An 18,351-nucleotide genomic window follows, 5' to 3' on the forward strand; every position below is an offset into this window, starting at 1 on the left:
CAATCATCCACTCACTACTCCAATCCAGTTCATCAAGCACAAGTGGATCATAATTTCTGTTGAGGAGACGCCTTTGTTGAAACCTTTCTAGGCGGAGATTGTATTGAACATAGACTAGATCATTCAAACGTTGATGTTCCAGCCTATTCCTCTTCTTGGTATGAATCTGAATTCATAAACAATAGAGAACAACAAACAAAGTTATTGTTCCAAAAATAAAAAGTCTAAAATATGAAATAGAGACTTGAGACCCAGCTACTTACAAACTCAAATGTGCTCCAGTTGCGCTCGCAACCAGAAGAGGAGCAACAAAGCCCTAGAATACGTCTTGCAATCTTTGAAAGCTCAAAAGCATGACCTCCAAATGAACCCCACCAAGTAACTATAAAAAATAAATATATATAAAAATAGTTAGATTGATATTTAATATATCACACAAGCAAAACAACTAAACATTAAACAATGAACTCTACTTACTAGGACTCATGGTTGCCCGTGATCTAATTGCCATATCCGAGGCAAAACCACCTCGAGAATATCTATACAAAGTGGCTTGAGTATTTATCTTGTCTTGTAAAGCTGGTTCATGTATCATTCTTTCAATGACTTCATTAAATGCAAGCTGTAGAGAAGATATAATTTGGTAGCCACCATCATCACCTTCCTTATAAGAAAAAAATTTGCCAGGATTAAGAAATAGTGCTGCCCCATACAAAGGACGCCCCATCTGAATCTCCCAACGCCTATTAACAATATCCAACACTTTCTTGTAGTGCCTTTCTTTATCTCCAAAATTTTCTTTTATTTTCTTTTTTGCCTCATCCATGGCAAATTGAACCTCAGGCATAGAAGGCCTCTCATCACCATCCACAATCCTCAAGACAGTAAGAAGTGGCTTTGAAGCTCTAAGACAATTTTCCACACCATTCCAAAATGCTACAGCAAACACCGTCTCAACCACTTTCTTCCCAGCTTCGGTCTTTGCCAAATTAGAACTAGTCCATTCTTCAGAAATAAACAAATGTCTCAAGTCATCTCTATGTTTTAACAAGCTTTGAAGTGTCAGAAATGCAGTTGCAAATCTAGTAGCTGCTGTCCTCACAAGATCCCTCCCATTTGTTCTAGCCCTCATTGCATCAAGAATGCGTGTGTGCCTGTAGATGAAGTTGGTTACTTTTTTTGCCTTACTTATCACAGTCCTATTAGCATTCAAGAATCCTATTTCCTCCAACATCAGGTCAATGCAATGCGCTGCACAAGGAGTCCAATACAGCTTTGTCCTCTTCTGCATAAGCATTGTACCGGCTAATTTGTAAGCCGATGCATTATCTGACACAACTTGCACAACATTGTCCTCACCAATTTCTTGAACTTTGTTGTCAATCAATTCAAACAACTTCTCTGCAGTTTGAGATATGCTAGATGCATCAACAGATTCCATGAAATAAGTCCCCTCTGGACAGTTAACGAGGAAATTAATTAAATGCCTTCCTCTTTTATCCGTCCACCCATCAGTCATTAGAGTGCACCCATACTGCTTCCAATACTCTTCATATTTATTCTTCATCTCTGCAGTTCTATCCTTTGCTGCCTTCAACAATGGCACTCTCACTTCATGATAACTTGGGGGCTTATATCCTGACCCGTACTGTGCAATAGATTCTACCATCACCTCAAACCTCCTTGACTTAATAGCATTGAATGGAATACCACACTGATAAACCCAGTCAACAATGTGATTATCAACTCTCTTTTTTTCTTCCGCTGATCTAAACCGGTTCTCTATAGTAGTCTGAGTATTACCTTTAAGATGCCTCTCAGCAACCACTTGCTCAGGAGTCCGTCTAACATGAGCATCCATGGGGCTCCTTACTTGTGGCTGAATGACTACTTTCTTTTTCTTAGCAAATGTCCCAGAGCTAGGAATAAGTCTAGAGGTTGTAGAAGAAGGAGTCCTACTAGACTGTCTTTGACCTTCAACTTCTATATCAACATCAGCACCAACACCAGCACCAACACCAGCACCAGCATCAACATCAACATCAACATCATCATTATCCAAAATGTCTTGCATCCTTTTCTTCTTATTGCGCATAAGAGCTGCATTCATCTCTGTAGCAATCGCTACAGTTGTCTTGGTACACTTAGCAACATCTCCATATCCACCCACCAAATGTTGCTTTAACCTTTTAATTCCACACTTGAGGTTTTTTCCACAAAGAGTGCATTTAACAAGGTTCTTGTCTGACAGGTCAGGCCAATACCCATACTTCCACCCAGGGTCATTTGATTTGGCCTTCCTGGTTGGGTCTTTGGATGGATCATATGCAGCCGTGCTTATATTATCACCCCCACTACTACCAGGTCCACCAACAGTACCATCCATTATGAACTCCTATAGTCCTATCCTACAAGTTACAAAACAGAGTAACAAAGTATGTTAAGTGTTAACCAATAACATTAACATGATAACATAAAAAAAAAACAATTAAACACTCACAAATCCAACTTAATCATTTCACTTAACACAAATACACAACCAAGACCATTGTCAAGTTCTTATATTTTTTTTTTTCCAGCAATCTAAAATATATGATTTCCCATCTTTAGATCAAGATCAAACTCTAGATAGTAGATAACTAGATATACAGATAAAGAGGAAAACATATTATAAACATTGAAGATTTGAAGTTACTAGTAGGTGGGGCCCTTACCTGGTTGTCGCTCTTGCTGCCGAAGGAGAAGATGTCGCAGGCGATATCGTATTGTGGTTGTTGTCGTTCTTGCTGCCGGAGAAGGAGCAAAGAAGATGTCACTGTTGGTTGCTGCCGGAAAACCAGTCCTATATGTTGGTTGCTGCCGGAGAAGGAGAAGAAGAAGAGTTGCAGCGGTGGCTGCCGGAGAAGGAGAAGGAGGAAAAGAGTTGCAGACTTCCAGTGGTGGCTGCCGGAGAAGGAGAAAGAGGAAAAGAGTTGCAGACTTGCAGTGGTGGCTGCCGGAGAAGGAGAAGGAGGAGAAGACTTGCACGGTGGCTGCCGGAGAAGGAGAAGGAGTAGAAGAGTTGCAGCGGTGGCCGCCGGAGAAGGAGAAGGAGGAAAAGAGCAGCGGTGGCTGCCGAAGAAGGAGAAGGAGAAGGAGAAGGAGGAAGAAGGGTTGCAGCGGTGGCTGCCGGAGAAGAAGAAAGAGGAGAAGAGTTGCAGCGGTGGCTGCCGGAGAAGGAGAAGGAGGAGAAGAGTTGCAGGCTTGCAGCGGTGGCCGCCGGAGAAGGAGAAGGAGGAAAAGAGCAGCGGTGGCTGCCGAAGAAGGAGAAGGAGAAGGAGAAGGAGAAGAGTTGCAGCGGTGGCTGCCGGAGAAGAAGAAGAAAGAGAGAACAGTTGCAGCGGTGGCTGCCGGAGAAGGAGAAGGAGAAGAGAAGAACCAGCGGTGGCTGCCGGAGAAGGAGAAGAAGAAGGAGAGGAGCAGAAGACGCAACAGTGGCTGCCGGAGAAGGAGAAGAGAAATCGTTGCAGCGGTGGCTGCCGGAGAAGGAGAAGAAGGAGAAGGAGAGAACAGTTGCAGCGGACCAGCGGTGGCTGCCGGAGAACGAGAAGGAGAAGAGAAGAACCAGCGGTGGCTGCCGGAGAAGGAGAAGAAGAAGGAGAGGAGCAGAAGACGCAACAGTGGCTGCCGGAGAAGGAGAAGAGAAATCGTTGCAGCGGTCGAGGGTTTTCGGTTTTCGTCTCTTCGAACTGTAGAGCTTCGATCGAGGGTTTGTGGCGTTAATTGAAAATTTCAAATCGACCGAGGGTTTGGTCTCAAATCATAATAGAAAATGTTAGTAAAAAAAAAAAAAACCCAATTAAAATATAATAAATAAAATATTGTTAGTAAAAAAAAAAAAATCGACCGCCTAGGTACTAAAACGTGGTATGGCGTCCATGGCGACGCCAAGGCGTCGCCTATCCGTCCAAGGCGACCGCCAAGTGTGCAACCATTAATCGTTGTACTGCCATGGCTATGATTTACCGCCGGGACGCCAAGGCGCCGCCTAGGCGACGCCTAGGCGACGCCTTGACAACTATGGCTATGGGCCTCACAAAATAAGACACCAACTCCAATATCCAAGTGGGTGGCAGTTTTATAAATAAATGGAAATTTAGAAAGGAGGGGTAGACTTGTAATTAGATGGAACTAAAGGCCTAAGTAGTGGGGACAATATGCTAGTAAAAGGGTAATTCAGGAACCAGGGATAAAAATAGAACAAGAGATAATAAGAAATAAAAGGTGAGGGTAAAAAGGGAAAGTAACAATAAAGGTGAAATAACCTCTTCTTCTGGTCGTAAGAACCAGAAGCCAGCGGAGTGCTTGCTGGTCTATGAATGCGATTATTCTTTGATAAGAACCTAGTTGACCAGAAATTAGGAATGGATATCTCGACTCCTAATTCTCTTGATTATAACCAGCAGCAGGTCGATTCTCCGACCAACTATTGGGAATGAATCTCTGAAATCAGATTTGATCACTGAATAGTTGCAGGTTCCAACAGTAACTCGAATCGCACCACACATGAGAGTGGAGGCCAAAATTTCCAGGTTGCATCGCCCTTAGGTAAGAATCAAGCATAACAATTCTCAGCCTCAACAATCGAGCATGTAATAAGCTCGGTTCAGATCTGATAGTTCGCAGACACCACCCAGAACAGTGAATGTTTAGGTAAGGAAAGAGACAGCAATGGAAGAAGATTAGAGATGGAAACAGTCGCAAGAAATAAAGAACAGAAGTAAAGGAAGAAAGGATGGGTATTTCGCTGGAAGAAGAAGGGGTTGGGGTTCTGAGTGAGAACGATGGGGAAGAGAATTATTTATTTATTTATTTTTTTGGGGCTACGGCTAGGGAAACCTAAAACAAGGGGCTGTGATCGAAATTATGCAGGCGGTGGGTTACTGTGGAGGGATCAAAGAGGATAGAAAGGGTTTTGTGTTGCTGCGGAAGATGGGAATTTTTTTTTTTTTTTTTTTTTTTTTATTGTTGTTGTTCTCAGTTTCTGCAGAAACCAGAACTGAGAAGGGGAAGAAGATAGGGAAGGAAAAGAGAACGAAGGAGATGGATCCTTCAGCTCTGATACCACTTGATGTAGGGCCTTAGGAAAGAAAGGGAAGAAATCCCCGAGTGAACTTAGAGTTGCAGGGAGAAGAGAAGAATCACACAGGGGGGGGGGGGAAGAAGGTCTCACGACTAGGCAAACCACAAGGTTTCAACCAATTAATTAATTTATCATTCAAAATCTGTCTAATTACTTGGGTTACATGCCTTTATATAAGAAACTAAAATTAAAACTTGCCTAATAAAATATAATAATAAAATCTAAAATAAAATTTGCAACTCCTATTTGCTTCCTAAATTCTAACTAATGAAATTAGAAACAAAATAAAACTTAAATTAGTAACTCCCTAATTTACTATTAGCTACCCAAATTAAAAGATTGCAAATAATCCGGAACAAAATAAAATCCTAAAGATCTTAATGAATCCAAAAATCCAATTGGACCCGGTTCATCTCGGTTGAGGTTGTCCGAAGGGTCAATCCGGTTCAACAACATCAATTCTACATCAGGGAGAAGAGAGGTAATCGATGGTATGTTGGAATAGTGTTGTGAGAGAAATCTCACATACACCAATATATTCTTTACTAATATATTTACAAGGTATTACACAAACCTCCCTAAGGAGGGAAATTACACATACCTCCCGAAGGAGGAAAAGAAAAATAAAACAGAATGAGATAAATTGGTTTGTATCATACTTGGGATAAATAAAACATAATGAGGCTCTAGCTCCTCCTTTATCCATCAGCTAGCTTGTGTTGACAGACCCCAACAAAATGGGGTTGCTGAGAGGAAAATCGTCATTTATTGGAGGTCAGTAGGAGTCTTCTCTTTGGCATGCATGTTCCTAAAACTTTTTTGTTTGATGCTCTTCTTACAATATTGCCCTTAGAGTAACATAACTAATATCTCTAACATCATGAGGGTACTACAACAGGAGAAGCTATATATCAACTTGAAGAAGTGTTCTTTTATGCTGCCCAAGGTCATATTCCGTGGCTTTATTGTGTCTTCACAAGGTATAGAAGCTGATCCGGAGAAGGTGAAGAGCATTGTAGATTGGCCCATTCCAAAGACCTTAACAGAAGTTCGCAGTTTAACGGTCTTGCCTCATTCTATCGATGGTTCATACGGAATTTCAGTATTATTGTAGCCCCCATCATAGAGTGCACAAAAGGGGAAAAAGTTCCATTCCAATGGACTCCAGCTGCCACTAAAGCATTCAACCTGATCAAACAAAAAATGACCGAAGCACAAGGATTAAAGTATCGGTATCGGTCACCGTATCTGCCGGCCAAAATTAAGATACGTATCAGAGGAAATCGTATCGTATCAGAGATACGCTAAGATATACACATAAATGGATAAGAAACACTTTTTTATACATTTTTGTATAAAAAATTTGTTAAAAAAAGCTATTGATAACATGTATTATGCATAAACACTAAATTGAGGGTATCACACTAAGAATTCAAGGTTTCTAGTTGTCCCATAAATGTAAAATCCTTGTTTCCAACCTTGATTTCCACTTTAGTTATAGAGAAATAAGGTTGGCAGCAACTTTAGAATAAAAACCCTTCAAAAAAACGTGTTTTTCTGAAAAATGATCCGTCTTGGCCATTATATGATTGTATCGCACTATATCGTACCGTATCGATATGTATCGGTCGATACATATTGATACACACCGATTCATGCCGAAATGTACATTTCACCTCAATTTTATATTTTTCATAGAGTATCGGTACGTATCGGTGTGTTGTATCGTATCGGTGTGTATTGGTGGCATATCGGTATGTATCGTATGATACATATCGATACGAAAGGATTTTAAAAATTTCATGTATTATATCGGTGTGTATCGTATCGGTAAGGGCCGATATAGATACATATTGGCCAATACGGTACTATACGTACCGATACTTAAAACCATGCCGAAGCACCAGTGCTTAGACTACCCAATTTTGATCTCATGTTCGAAGTGGCTACTGATGCATCCCATGTTGGGATAAGAGGCTTGCTCATGCAAGAGGGTCATCTGATTGCCTTCTACAGTGAAAAGTTGAACGATGCAAAAAGAAAGTACTCTACTTATAACTTAGAACTCTATGCCTGTTGTTCAAATTATCAAGCATTGGAGACACTACCTAATTGGAAAAGAGTTTATACTTTATTCGAATCATGAAGCACTCAAATACTTGCATTCACAAAAGACCATTAGCGATCGACATGCTAATTGGATCTTATATTTGCAAGGACACGTATTTGCTCTCAATTACAAAGCTGGAAAAGAGAATCAAGTAGCTGATGCACTTAGTCGGAAGGTGCCAATGAATACCTTTGCAGTACAAAGTACAGGGGTGGGACATATCAAAGATGAGTATGCTACTGATGCTGATTTTTCAGAAGTGTTCAAAAAGTTACAAGGAGGAAGAGATGACAAATTTTCCATACATGATGGATACCTTTTCAAGGGCACACGTCTTTGTATTTCAAACACCTCTTAAGGCATCACTTGGTTCGAGAACTACATGGCAGAGCAATGGGTGGACAGTTTGGCAAATACAAGACTTACTCTATGATGACAAACTTGTATTATTGGCCTCAACTACAGAAGGATGTTCAACATGTTATTCAAAGATGTCGTACTTGTCAACTGCTAAAGGAGAGAAGAAGACTGCGGGATTGTACACACTGCTGCCCATTCCACATGCACTTTGGTTAGACATAAGCATGGACTTTGTCCTAGGCTTACCACCTACACAGGAAAGGTATGATTCCATATTTGTGGCAGTAGATTGATTCTCCAAAATGGCACTCTTTATCCTGTGCAAAAAAACACTTGATGCAAGTCACTTAGCCAAACTCTTCTTTAAAGAGATAGTGCGTATACATGGTTTGCCATAGTTGATTGTTTAAGATAGGGATGTCAAGTTCATGAGCTATTTCCGAAAGACCCTATGGCTGAAAACAAACACTAAACTCAAATTCTCTACAACATTCCACCCTCAAACAGACGGTCAGGCGGAGGTAGTGAATAGAAGACTTGGCAATCTGCTCTGTTGCTTAGTTCATGATTATGAGAAGACATGGCCATGTATTCTTGATATAGCAGAGTTCGCATATAATAGCTCCATCAACCCCACCACCGGTCGTACCCCATTTGAAATTGTTCTTGGACTGCTGCCACAACGATCGGTTGACATGGTATCATTACCACCTCATGCCCGTGTTAGTGTTTAAGAGGATGAGTTTCTTAGGCATATCATAGATGTACATGCTGATGTTCGTCGTTGCATAGCCATTAGCAAAGACGGGTATCAAGCAATTGCTAACTGTCATCGACGCTACGTGGAATTTTAACCTGGTGATATGGTGATGGTTCGAATTCCACCTGAGAGGTTCTCTCCCTGCATAGTGCACAAGCTCCATCCCTGGAATATGGGTCCACATAAAGTCTTGAAGCGCATTGGTCCCAATGCTTACATGCTGGAATTACCTCCTACCCTGAAGATCAACAGTGTATGCAATGTGGCTGGCCTTACACTATATGTGGGACACCATTCTGATGAAAGTGACACGGAGCATGCCTTAAAGCTTCCCCAGTTTGTGACTCCGGAAGATGATGTTATTGAGGATGTCTTAGATAACAAGTTCACTACAGTTCGTGGGGGCAAGGGTTACTACTTGTTCCTCGTCAAGTGGAAAGGACAACCACAACAAGATTGCACTTGGATCCATGCTGATGACTTTCGGCATCTTGACACGGATCTCTACGAGCACTACATGTCCTTCATCCATTCATCGGAGATGAATGATTCTAAGAAGGGGAAGCTGATGTAGATCCACACTTTGGGAGGATCTATCAGAGGAAGAAAGGCCCAGCCAAGAAGGGCCTAGCGATCTACACTTAAGTCCACTTCAAGTGGCTGAATTAGTTGTTAGAAGAAGGGCCCATTGGGCCCATTGATCCTAGCTATAGGTATTTATTTAAATGTTTAATAAGTGAGGCCCATTGGGCCCACCTATTGTAATGTCCGATATGGACTCTTTGTTAAGTAACTTACTCCATGTTAGAGTTATAGTCCTAGTCATATTATGAGTCTAAGTCCTACTAAGAGTGTCTAGTCCTATTTGAAAACTAGCTCCTACTTATGTCATGATTGCTATTCTGCCCTCTTTAAATAGAGGAGCCCATGTACTCATATTTTCAGATTTGAAAGAAGAAAATTGCAGTCAATTGCTTAAAACAGTCGAGATAGCTGTGGGTGAGAAGCCCGGGCCAAGATAGCCACTCATTTCCCACTTTCCCTTTGTTATTATTCTCTTGTTCCTACAATCGATAACCTAATTCTGTTCACTGTTGCTGCCCTTATTAATTTTATACAATTGAGTTCTGTTCCTTGAGATCGATCAGCAAGAAGCACCCCTTTGTGAATTCAATTGATCTCCCTCATTGCCAATATTGAGGATCTGATCTATTGGACTATTGGAGTACCTGTTCTTCACCATAAGTGGACTACTCGATCCACCTTAGAAAACTTTTTGAAGCTGCCAGCTGCCTGCTGCTGTCCCTGCAGAATTCTGACAAATTCTCTCTCCTAGGTCTGATTTTCAAGAAAGTAATTATCTCATCAACCAGCTGTCAGAAGTCCTTCAAATTTTTAGGTTTTTGTATCCTCCTTAGGGACTACCTACGCCCAAGAGTGCAGCTCATTCTGAGCTCCACAACTACAGCCGGCCCTCTCTCTCTCTTGGTCTATCGCAGGTGAGTTTCTCTCTGCTGGCCGATAGGTATTTTCTTGGGTTTTCTTTGTGGGCTGTCTTTATCTTGTGTGGGTTATTTCTGGTTGCTATTCCCTTGGTCTCCTAAATATTCTTAAGTGCAATTAGCTAACCTTGAGTCATTAGCTGTATTGTTTGGGGTTGTAACCTGTAGGGTAGTTTCTTGTAACCTACTCCTACATTAGGTGGAGCCCTTCAAGGCAAAATGGTGGTTCAAACTCGAAGAAATACTAGGAATTCCGATGAGGGGCACACTTTTAGTCCCCTAGAATCCCTTGATCCAAATCCTACTACTGAAAAGCAAACAGAATTGCAGCGACTCAGTTATCAAAATCAGGAATCAAATCAGAAGCTTTGGAGAAGCTATTTGAATGCAGAATCACAGAATAGAACTGAACTTATAGGCAGGAGCAGCAGAACTGAAACTAAATCAAGAGCAGATCTGAATATCGACTAAGATAATTTGGAGAAGCTAATCTGAATGTTTTTGAGATGTAGAACATGAGAATCAAGAAACTGAAGTTAAACCAGCAGAATATTACAGTGATAAGCATAGTTCTCAAGGCGACTAGTTCACCCAAGGCGTTGGAGGAGCGCCTACGTCTTAAGCACACAATATATGTAATATAGCATTGATTATTTTATATAATCATACTTATATGTAAGAGAGAAGCATATCAATGCAATATGACAGTATTATGCTAATAATGGCACACTATGAGGAAAATAACAGATAATAAACAAAGCATGGGATACAATATAAGAATATTCATCAAAAAACGTTAAATTAACGTAAACTAAACTGATATATTACAAGGCGTGCTATCACAAGGCTCCAACGCCCCAAGGCCATGCCTAGGCCCAAGGTGTCTAAGGCGGGTCGCCTTTCTTGCCAAACAAGGGATGCTGGCTCCGTAAAGGCGTAAACCCAAGAAGGTGCCTGGACGGCTAAACAATGCAATATGATATAGTTATGCTAATAATTGCCCAATATGAGGAAACTAATGTATAATAAACAAACTATAGGATGCAATATAAGCATAGTCATCATAAAACAACGCAATGAACATAAATCAACGCAAACTCGTGAAGTGTTATAAAACTAATATAATATAAGGCATGTTGTCACAAAGCCAAAAGGCGATGCCTAGGCCCAAGGTGTCTAAGGTGGTTGCCTTTCTTGCATCAGACAAGGCTTGTCGCTTTGGACCCAAGAAGGTGCCTGGACGGCTAAGCGATGCCTTGACAACAATGATAATAAGCTAATGGAATAGATTCTGAAATTGTACTGAGGCAGTAAAATCGTAGGATATAAGGTAGGTTAGATCTGACTTGAATATTTAGAACGGAGAGATGGGTAAGAAGGATAGTTAACGGGCTAGGAATCCACCAAGTCCACAGAGTTGGTCTGAAATCCATAGAATCAAATCAGAAAATCTGGAAGCGTTATTTCTTCAAATCGATGGATATGGCATATATCCGGTACATTGTTCATATATTTATAGCTACTCTGGAAGCCTGTGATTGGCTTAGCAAAGAGCTTCCATCATCCAACTGATAGGAAATTGGTGCTTCCATCATCCAACCAGTAGGAAAGCTCCAATATAATCTACTATGTTAACAACCAATAGAAAAAAGGAGCCAACTCTGGTTGGCATAAAATAATCCCATGCTGTCATGTCTCAGAAAATCTGTCTGTAATGCTGTCTGTGAGCTCTCCTGGCAGTCAGAGGCTACTCTTATGTGACAGATTTCAATATCTGATTTCTTAGTCTTCCTTTGCTGGTACTGCTTCTGGAACCTTGATTCTTCATCGCCAGCTTATCTAGTGCCCCCCGAAATGTTTCTGTAGCATTTATTTGGAGGCATACAGAGAATTTATCCTGTATTGCAGTGTGGCCTCCTTGTAGTTTATTATCTACTTCAGTTGTTGATGGTTGTAATGGGAAATTTCTGAAGTTATTCTGGTATTTGAATTCAGCTGCTTTTATTCTTGGGCAGTCAAGTCAATGTTACTATTCTGCAGTCACTATTGGAGCGGATGCTGTACTTTCAGCTTACAGGTGAGAGTGGTTGCATTTGGAAAATTTGCTATTTTGCATTAGTTCATTACCTTTTGAGGCTCACAAAAATGCTTATCTTACATAAAGGACTCATTCTTTTAGAAGTGCGGATGATTTAATGTTTGGGCTTTAACTTGCATTTCACTTGGTAACAGGCTTTCGGAAGACAGAAGCAGATCTTTAGTTGGAACCATTCTGTCAAAAGTTCTGCCTGCTACATTTTCAACTCTGGCTTCCTTCTCCAAAATGATATGGCGAAGTGAGCAAACATCAACCGGAAAAACAGATGTGAAACCTCAGCCATTTGCTAGAGGTGAAGCCAATAATTACATTACTGTCAATATCATGTTATGTGTAGGAAGGTTACTTTTTTTTTCACATTCCACCATGTGGAAGAGTGTGAAAATGATCTATAGATGACTTCATTAAAAAGGTTAGAGAGTGCTAAGAATTGATCTATGGTTCACATCTTAGTTGCAACCCTGATCTGATTCTATGTTTTTTCATTTCAACTTGCAAAACTTTTCATTTTGAACTGAACTGTTTTCTTGATTGGGGTGATATATGAAGTAGGATAGAACACAAGTGGTTTTCACAAGAGATCATGTCTTTTGTTTTTTCTGTGTGGTTGGAGCTGGGGCTAAATTGATTGCAGATATTTGGTTCTGCACTAGACGCACAACCTGCTCAGGTACATGATCCTGAAATGCTGGTTGGTTTGCATCTTAAAAATCTCATATGGTGAAGAATATCACCTAATTGTTTTCAAGGCCTCTATGATATCATCCATAGTTAAATTTGACTTAATGTGGCCTAACTTTGTTGAGTATTGGATTTTAGAATGCTTTAAGTGCATACATTCTAGGGTATGAATATTGTTAGCTTGCTCTAATGTCCTCTCCTGCAACAGATGATTAGGTGAGTTTTTTTTAAGGTAATTTAGAACGCCACCCCCTGGAGAATGTCAATATTAGAGGGACACTCCCTCTCTTTCACCAAATTAGACTCAGACCCCCTACCGTCAGTCTCTTTAAGTGCTGTTGTGAAATGACACTTTAGCCCTTATGAGTAAAACACTTCTTCTTTATTAGGAGCAACCTGACCATTTCTGAGGTTCTACTGTTCGTCGTCGTCGATCTCTTCACGTTGCTGGCTCCCTCTTTCTCTCTCTCTTTCAAGCCGTTTATTGATGATAGAATCCGCTGCCCAACGCCTTGGATATCAAGCCACGCCAACGCCGGAAAAAGAACCTCCATTGTCTTCATCCCCAAACTGTGAAAAGCAGCGAAGCTTCCACTTCGGATTCTCATTCTCCCTGTTTGAACCTTCATGGAGAAATTGAAGAGGGCCTGCACAATCACTGAAATCCCCTGCTCTCTGGCAATGGCCTGGACCCTTTTATGGTCGGTTGTGAGGTTGAGCAAGGTAGTAGCAGCGGCAATTTGGGCATCGAGGGAGGTGCCTTGCCGGAGGAGCGCCACCACCACCCTCCGCCCCAACAGCCCCACCAGAGGAAGAGCCCTATAATATCATCCCCGTGCATAACCTCCTCCATGACCACCCTTCCCTCCGCTACCCAGAAGTCCGTGCCACCGCTGTCGCCACAAAGCCCCCTTTTTCGTATGGCACGATGGCATGGATCTACTGGATTGGCTTGGTGCTTTCTTTGGCTTCCAACGCGACAATGTTCGGAACCAGAGAGAGCACCTGGTCCTTCATATTGGCACCAATGGAACTCTGTAGGCCTTCCATTCGCAGCCGAATAAACTTGGCAGACGACATTCAAGACCACCGCTTGGTTACCAATACTCTGACAGAGTTTCCCCCTTCTTTCCTTCTTCAATCGCTTGATATACAAGAAACAATCTTCCTCTTTCACGATTGCAGCAAAATCTGTCTTCTCCGTAACTGGTAATCTACGGCGTTTATCCGACGATCTTGAAACCTTCTCACGGATTAACGATATGGAGATTTGATGAGGAGAGATTCCGATCATCTAACAAATTACCGATTGCAGTTTCTTGAAACCTAAGGAAGGATGGATCTCAACATTACCTAACTCGATCTCACATTCTCCGTTGAAGAAAACAACCGGAAAAGAAGCAACTGTTACGACCTCCATCATTGGAACCGGAGAGATATAATTTAGTATTTCATTAGAGACGAACAGAGGGGAGAGAGAGAGAAGCATTGGAGAGGCCGAGAAAATGAGGGGTGTGGGTGGTGTGGAGGTGGCGGATCTTGTTGGGGATGACGGAGAGTACGCTCGGAAGGCGGCGAACGTGGGCTGCCTAAGAGTATGTGAGCTTGATGGAGAAGCCGGTGGTGACATGGCTGTAGGTGTAGATGATTTGTGGTGGCAATTATTCCCTCTAATATTGGCATTCTCCAGGGGGTGGCGTTGTAAATTACCCTTTTTTTATTATTTTTTTAATGGAAGATTCTCCAATAATGGACTCATTGTTGGCCTGTCCAAATATCAGAGCTGGCCTCTTTTTCTTTTTCCAGATAATCTGGAAATCTGGAGAGATGGAAGCCATGAAGTGAGGTTCTTGACTTGGTTTGCATGCGTTCCATAAGCAACATTGTTGTCATCAGCTGATAATGATGCCAGTGAGAACGGGGGAACATGATTTGATGAAGCTAATACACATGACAGAAATTTCATGCAGTCCACATCATAGTTGTCACAGTGCCTAGGCGAACCAAGGTGGTAGGGGAAGCAAAAATTAAGGTGACACCAGCAAGGCGCCAAGGCGTCTCCTAGGAGACCAAGGCGCCAATCCAGACAGTGCCTGGATTAAGTGACGCCTTGACAACTATGGTCCATGTACTGACATTGGTAACTTGCAAAAGCTACTATCCTNCAAAATCCAAAGTCACCCTATACTTTAGGTTCACACTCGGTTCTCATAGACTGGTAACTCCAAATTGAGTCTGGAATCACAGATTTTGTCTAGTGAAGACTTCTATTTCTGAAAATTTTTTGGCCCTATCATTCCAGTTGATTATCATTTTTCTTGGAATTTTCATATTATACAGCAATGTTCGCTTGAGAATCTGTTTTGAATCTCTATGTATATTATCAGAAACTTATTTGCAGGGAATACTACGTTTTATCTGCTGAAACCTTATGCATTTGTCTTCTCTTCTATGGATGAAGCAGATAGTAACTCTGGAAGATATTGTTGAAGAAATTGTTGGTGAAATCTTTGATGAGAATGATTCAAAGGTAAGACTTGAAGTAGGCCTTTGTCTGCATTTATGTACCAGTGGTGTAATGACTTATTTTACCTTTGCTTGATTGTCCTCTTGGTGGGATCATTACCAAACCTACAAGGTATGTGATGCAGATTTATCACCAAAATGGGTTTGTTTTCTTAGGAATAAGTCTATGGTTGGGTTATATGCATGTTGGGCCTTTGGTCCAAGGGTTTTTTTAATGTAATAGGCAACTTCAATAGTTTAATGAGTCTAAACCATGGTAATAGGTATGCATACGGGATTAGTTACTCTGGTTTACATGTTTTGGTCTAGCAGTGGTTTGGTTCATTAGTTGAACCAGTCATGGGATCAATTGTAAGCATTCAAAGACAACTCAGAATTTGAAATCAAAGTTTGCTTATGCAACTCTCTTCTTGTGTTTGATCAAGAATCTCTTGTGTTTGATCAAGAAATCTCTTGTGTTTGATCAAGGTAGGTTGGTGTTTGATCCAGTCGATCCACCTTGCGGTGTGAAGCCCGGGTGTTATATTATTGTTTATTGTTCCATCTTTTTTTTATCTTTCAACAAGTTTTAGCAATATCCTATTCTCCATATCTAGAATTCCCTATTCTCTGAGAAAAGATCCTACCCTGGTACTGTTTTGAGCTTCCTCAATTTCAGTATTACATCAATTGGTATCAGAGCATGGCAGAGAATGAGTCTCTGAGGCCACCGCCAGATCCACCTGATCCAATGGCAAAAGTCATTGAGATGCTTCAACAGCTCTCTACTGGACAGAAGATCATAAGTGCGAGGTTGCAATCACTTGAGAATCAAAGTACTACTCATAGTTGTCAAGGCGTCGCCTAGGCGACGCCTTGGCGTCCAGGCGGTTTGCCTGGGGCCTAGGCAACAGCCGCCTTGTTGCACTGCATATCGCTTTGTGTTTCGGCACTTATTTATGCCAAATATCATTCAAGTAAATGTTTTTAATATTTGTTATTTCATTTACTTAAGATATTATTCATAAATAAGCAAATACCCCCTATTTGAATCCAATAAAAATAGTTTAAAAATCAAATTCCAAAATGAAAAAAAGTCAACCCCCCAGTCCAAGAACAAAAACTGGATTTTGGTTATAGGGACGATTTTCAACTTTTAAATGCTAGGGTTTTTCTCAATTATGAAAATTTTATAAATTCTATCATGTTAAAACATTGCTAAAAACCAAAAGTCCGGTAAAAAAATATTTTATTTTGATATTCATAAAATTATTTTCATTCAGACAATTTTAACAGTATTCGCGCACTTAAAAATAAGTTTGACTGAAGCATAACTTTGTCATTGCAACTCAGATTTAAGTAATCTTAGACTTGTTAGAAAGCTGGTTTTATATTATAACTAATACAAAAAGTCTCATGTAAAAATAAAATCATTTGACCAGTCAAACTTATTATAAAATAAGAGCATTTCTCTAAATATTGATTTTTTATAACTTAATATGACTTAATGTTAATTTTTTATGATTTGATGTGGCTAAATGTTGATTTTTAATGACTTGATGTGGCTTAATCTTGATTTTTTATGATACAAGGTATATATAACTTACTAAATAATGTTAGAAAATAGGAAAAATAAAAAATAACACTTGTTCGCCTAGTTCGCCTTAAGGCGGGCGCCTTCTCGCCTAAGCGCTTAGACAACCCTCCACCGCCTTGGTTCGCCTTGTCGCCGTGACAACTATGACTGCTCCAATACAAGGTAGCAATGTACCATTCGAAAGGGAGGACAGGTATCAACTACAATCTGCTGTGCATCGTCAACATAGGAGAAGTGCTGAAAGGGCACAACAAAGAACCCCTACAGCACCACCTACCTTCGAGGAGCATATAAGATCTTATTTCAATGGTGATCTTGAAGCACCTTGTCGACGTGCTGATGAATCACAGAAGGTCAAGCTTGAATTAAAGGAGTTCAGCGACAAGCATGATTCCCAGGTAATTTTTGATTGGTTGGTTACTTTAGATAACTACTTTTACCGGTTTGAATTATCTGAGTCGCACAAGATGAACCTAGTGCATACTAAGCTAGTTGGGTCAGCCCGCGAGTGGTGGAGAACCAAAGAAAGGGATCTAAAAGATCGTGGTAGATCTCCCATTACTTGGGAAGAAATGAAGTACGAGTTGGCGGGCATGTGCCTATCTAAACATGAACGAAGAATGTACTTCCCTCCACCCGAGTCCCCTTTAAAGTCTTCTTTAGATTTCCAAAAACCACCCACTGGTGACAAGAGCATGAAAGAATTAACAGACCACATGGCCATTCTTGTGCAACAATATGCAAAGGAGCAACATGAGAAGACACCTCCCATCAGCGAACCAAGGTCAGAAGTTGAGGTTAGTGTGGAAGAAATTCCAGCAATTTCTACTGTCAAAGAGGGGTTAGACAATGATGATCCCATCACTAAGACTCATGTGGAAGAAATCGACATTGAAGACATTGTTCTTGAAAAGTTGGAGCTTATGCCTCAAGTCTTCGCCAAGGAGATTACCAATGTTGAGGACTCTATAAATTCAACATTCACAACCTATATTGATTCAGAGGATGATCATGTAGAGTTCATTATGCCACCATGGTTCTTTGAAGAGAGAACTCCACACGTTGAAGACTTTATCCCCAATGTTCCTACATCACCCGAGTTTTGTTTGGGAATGGTCAAAGCTGCTACTCACATGTGGTTTCCCCCTCATCACTACAAAATTTGAGGACGAATTTTTTCAAGCTGGGGAGAGTTGATGCAGATTTATCACCAAAATGGACTTGTTTTCTTAGGAATAAGCCTATGGTTGGGTTGTATGCATGTTGGGCCTTTAGTCAAAGGGTTTTTTAGTGTAATAGGCCACTTTAATAGTTTAATGAGCCTAAACCATGGGTAATAGGTACGCATATGGGATCAGTTACTCTGGTTTACATGTTTTGGTCTAATAGTGGTTTGGTTCATTAGTTGAACCAGTCATGGGTTCAATAAGTATTTAGAAGGTGCTTTTACTTTTACTTTTTACTTTTGTAAGTAATGGTGGGTGAAGACTTTCCCATACCAACTTTAAGAGGTGATGATTTTTCCACCTTTGGTAGTTGGTAGGTGAAGACTTTTCCACCTTTGGTAGTTGGGGGATGAAGATTTTTCCACCTTTGGTAGTTGGGGGATGAAGACT

General features: G+C 40.8%; 1 protein-coding gene across 2 annotated transcripts in view; it reads left to right on the forward strand.

Annotated features, from left to right (window-relative positions):
• The window catches only part of LOC122094077, a 33,159-nt gene extending 20,367 nt beyond the window's left edge, over positions 1 to 12,792 (forward strand). The window contains exons 4-5 of one of the 2 annotated variants that reach the window (XM_042664730.1): positions 11,870 to 11,931; positions 12,087 to 12,792. In XM_042664730.1, the coding sequence (XP_042520664.1) occupies positions 11,870 to 11,931; positions 12,087 to 12,351 (327 nt within the window). In that variant the 3' untranslated portion in view covers positions 12,352 to 12,792. Of the gene's footprint in view, positions 1 to 11,849; positions 11,932 to 12,086 lie in introns of both variants that reach the window. The other variant, XM_042664731.1, reaches the window with a different exon arrangement.
• Positions 12,793 to 18,351: the final 5,559 nt, after the last annotated feature.

Source organism: Macadamia integrifolia, chromosome 11 (genome assembly GCF_013358625.1).
Source record: "Macadamia integrifolia cultivar HAES 741 chromosome 11, SCU_Mint_v3, whole genome shotgun sequence".
NCBI lineage: Eukaryota > Viridiplantae > Streptophyta > Magnoliopsida > Proteales > Proteaceae > Macadamia > Macadamia integrifolia.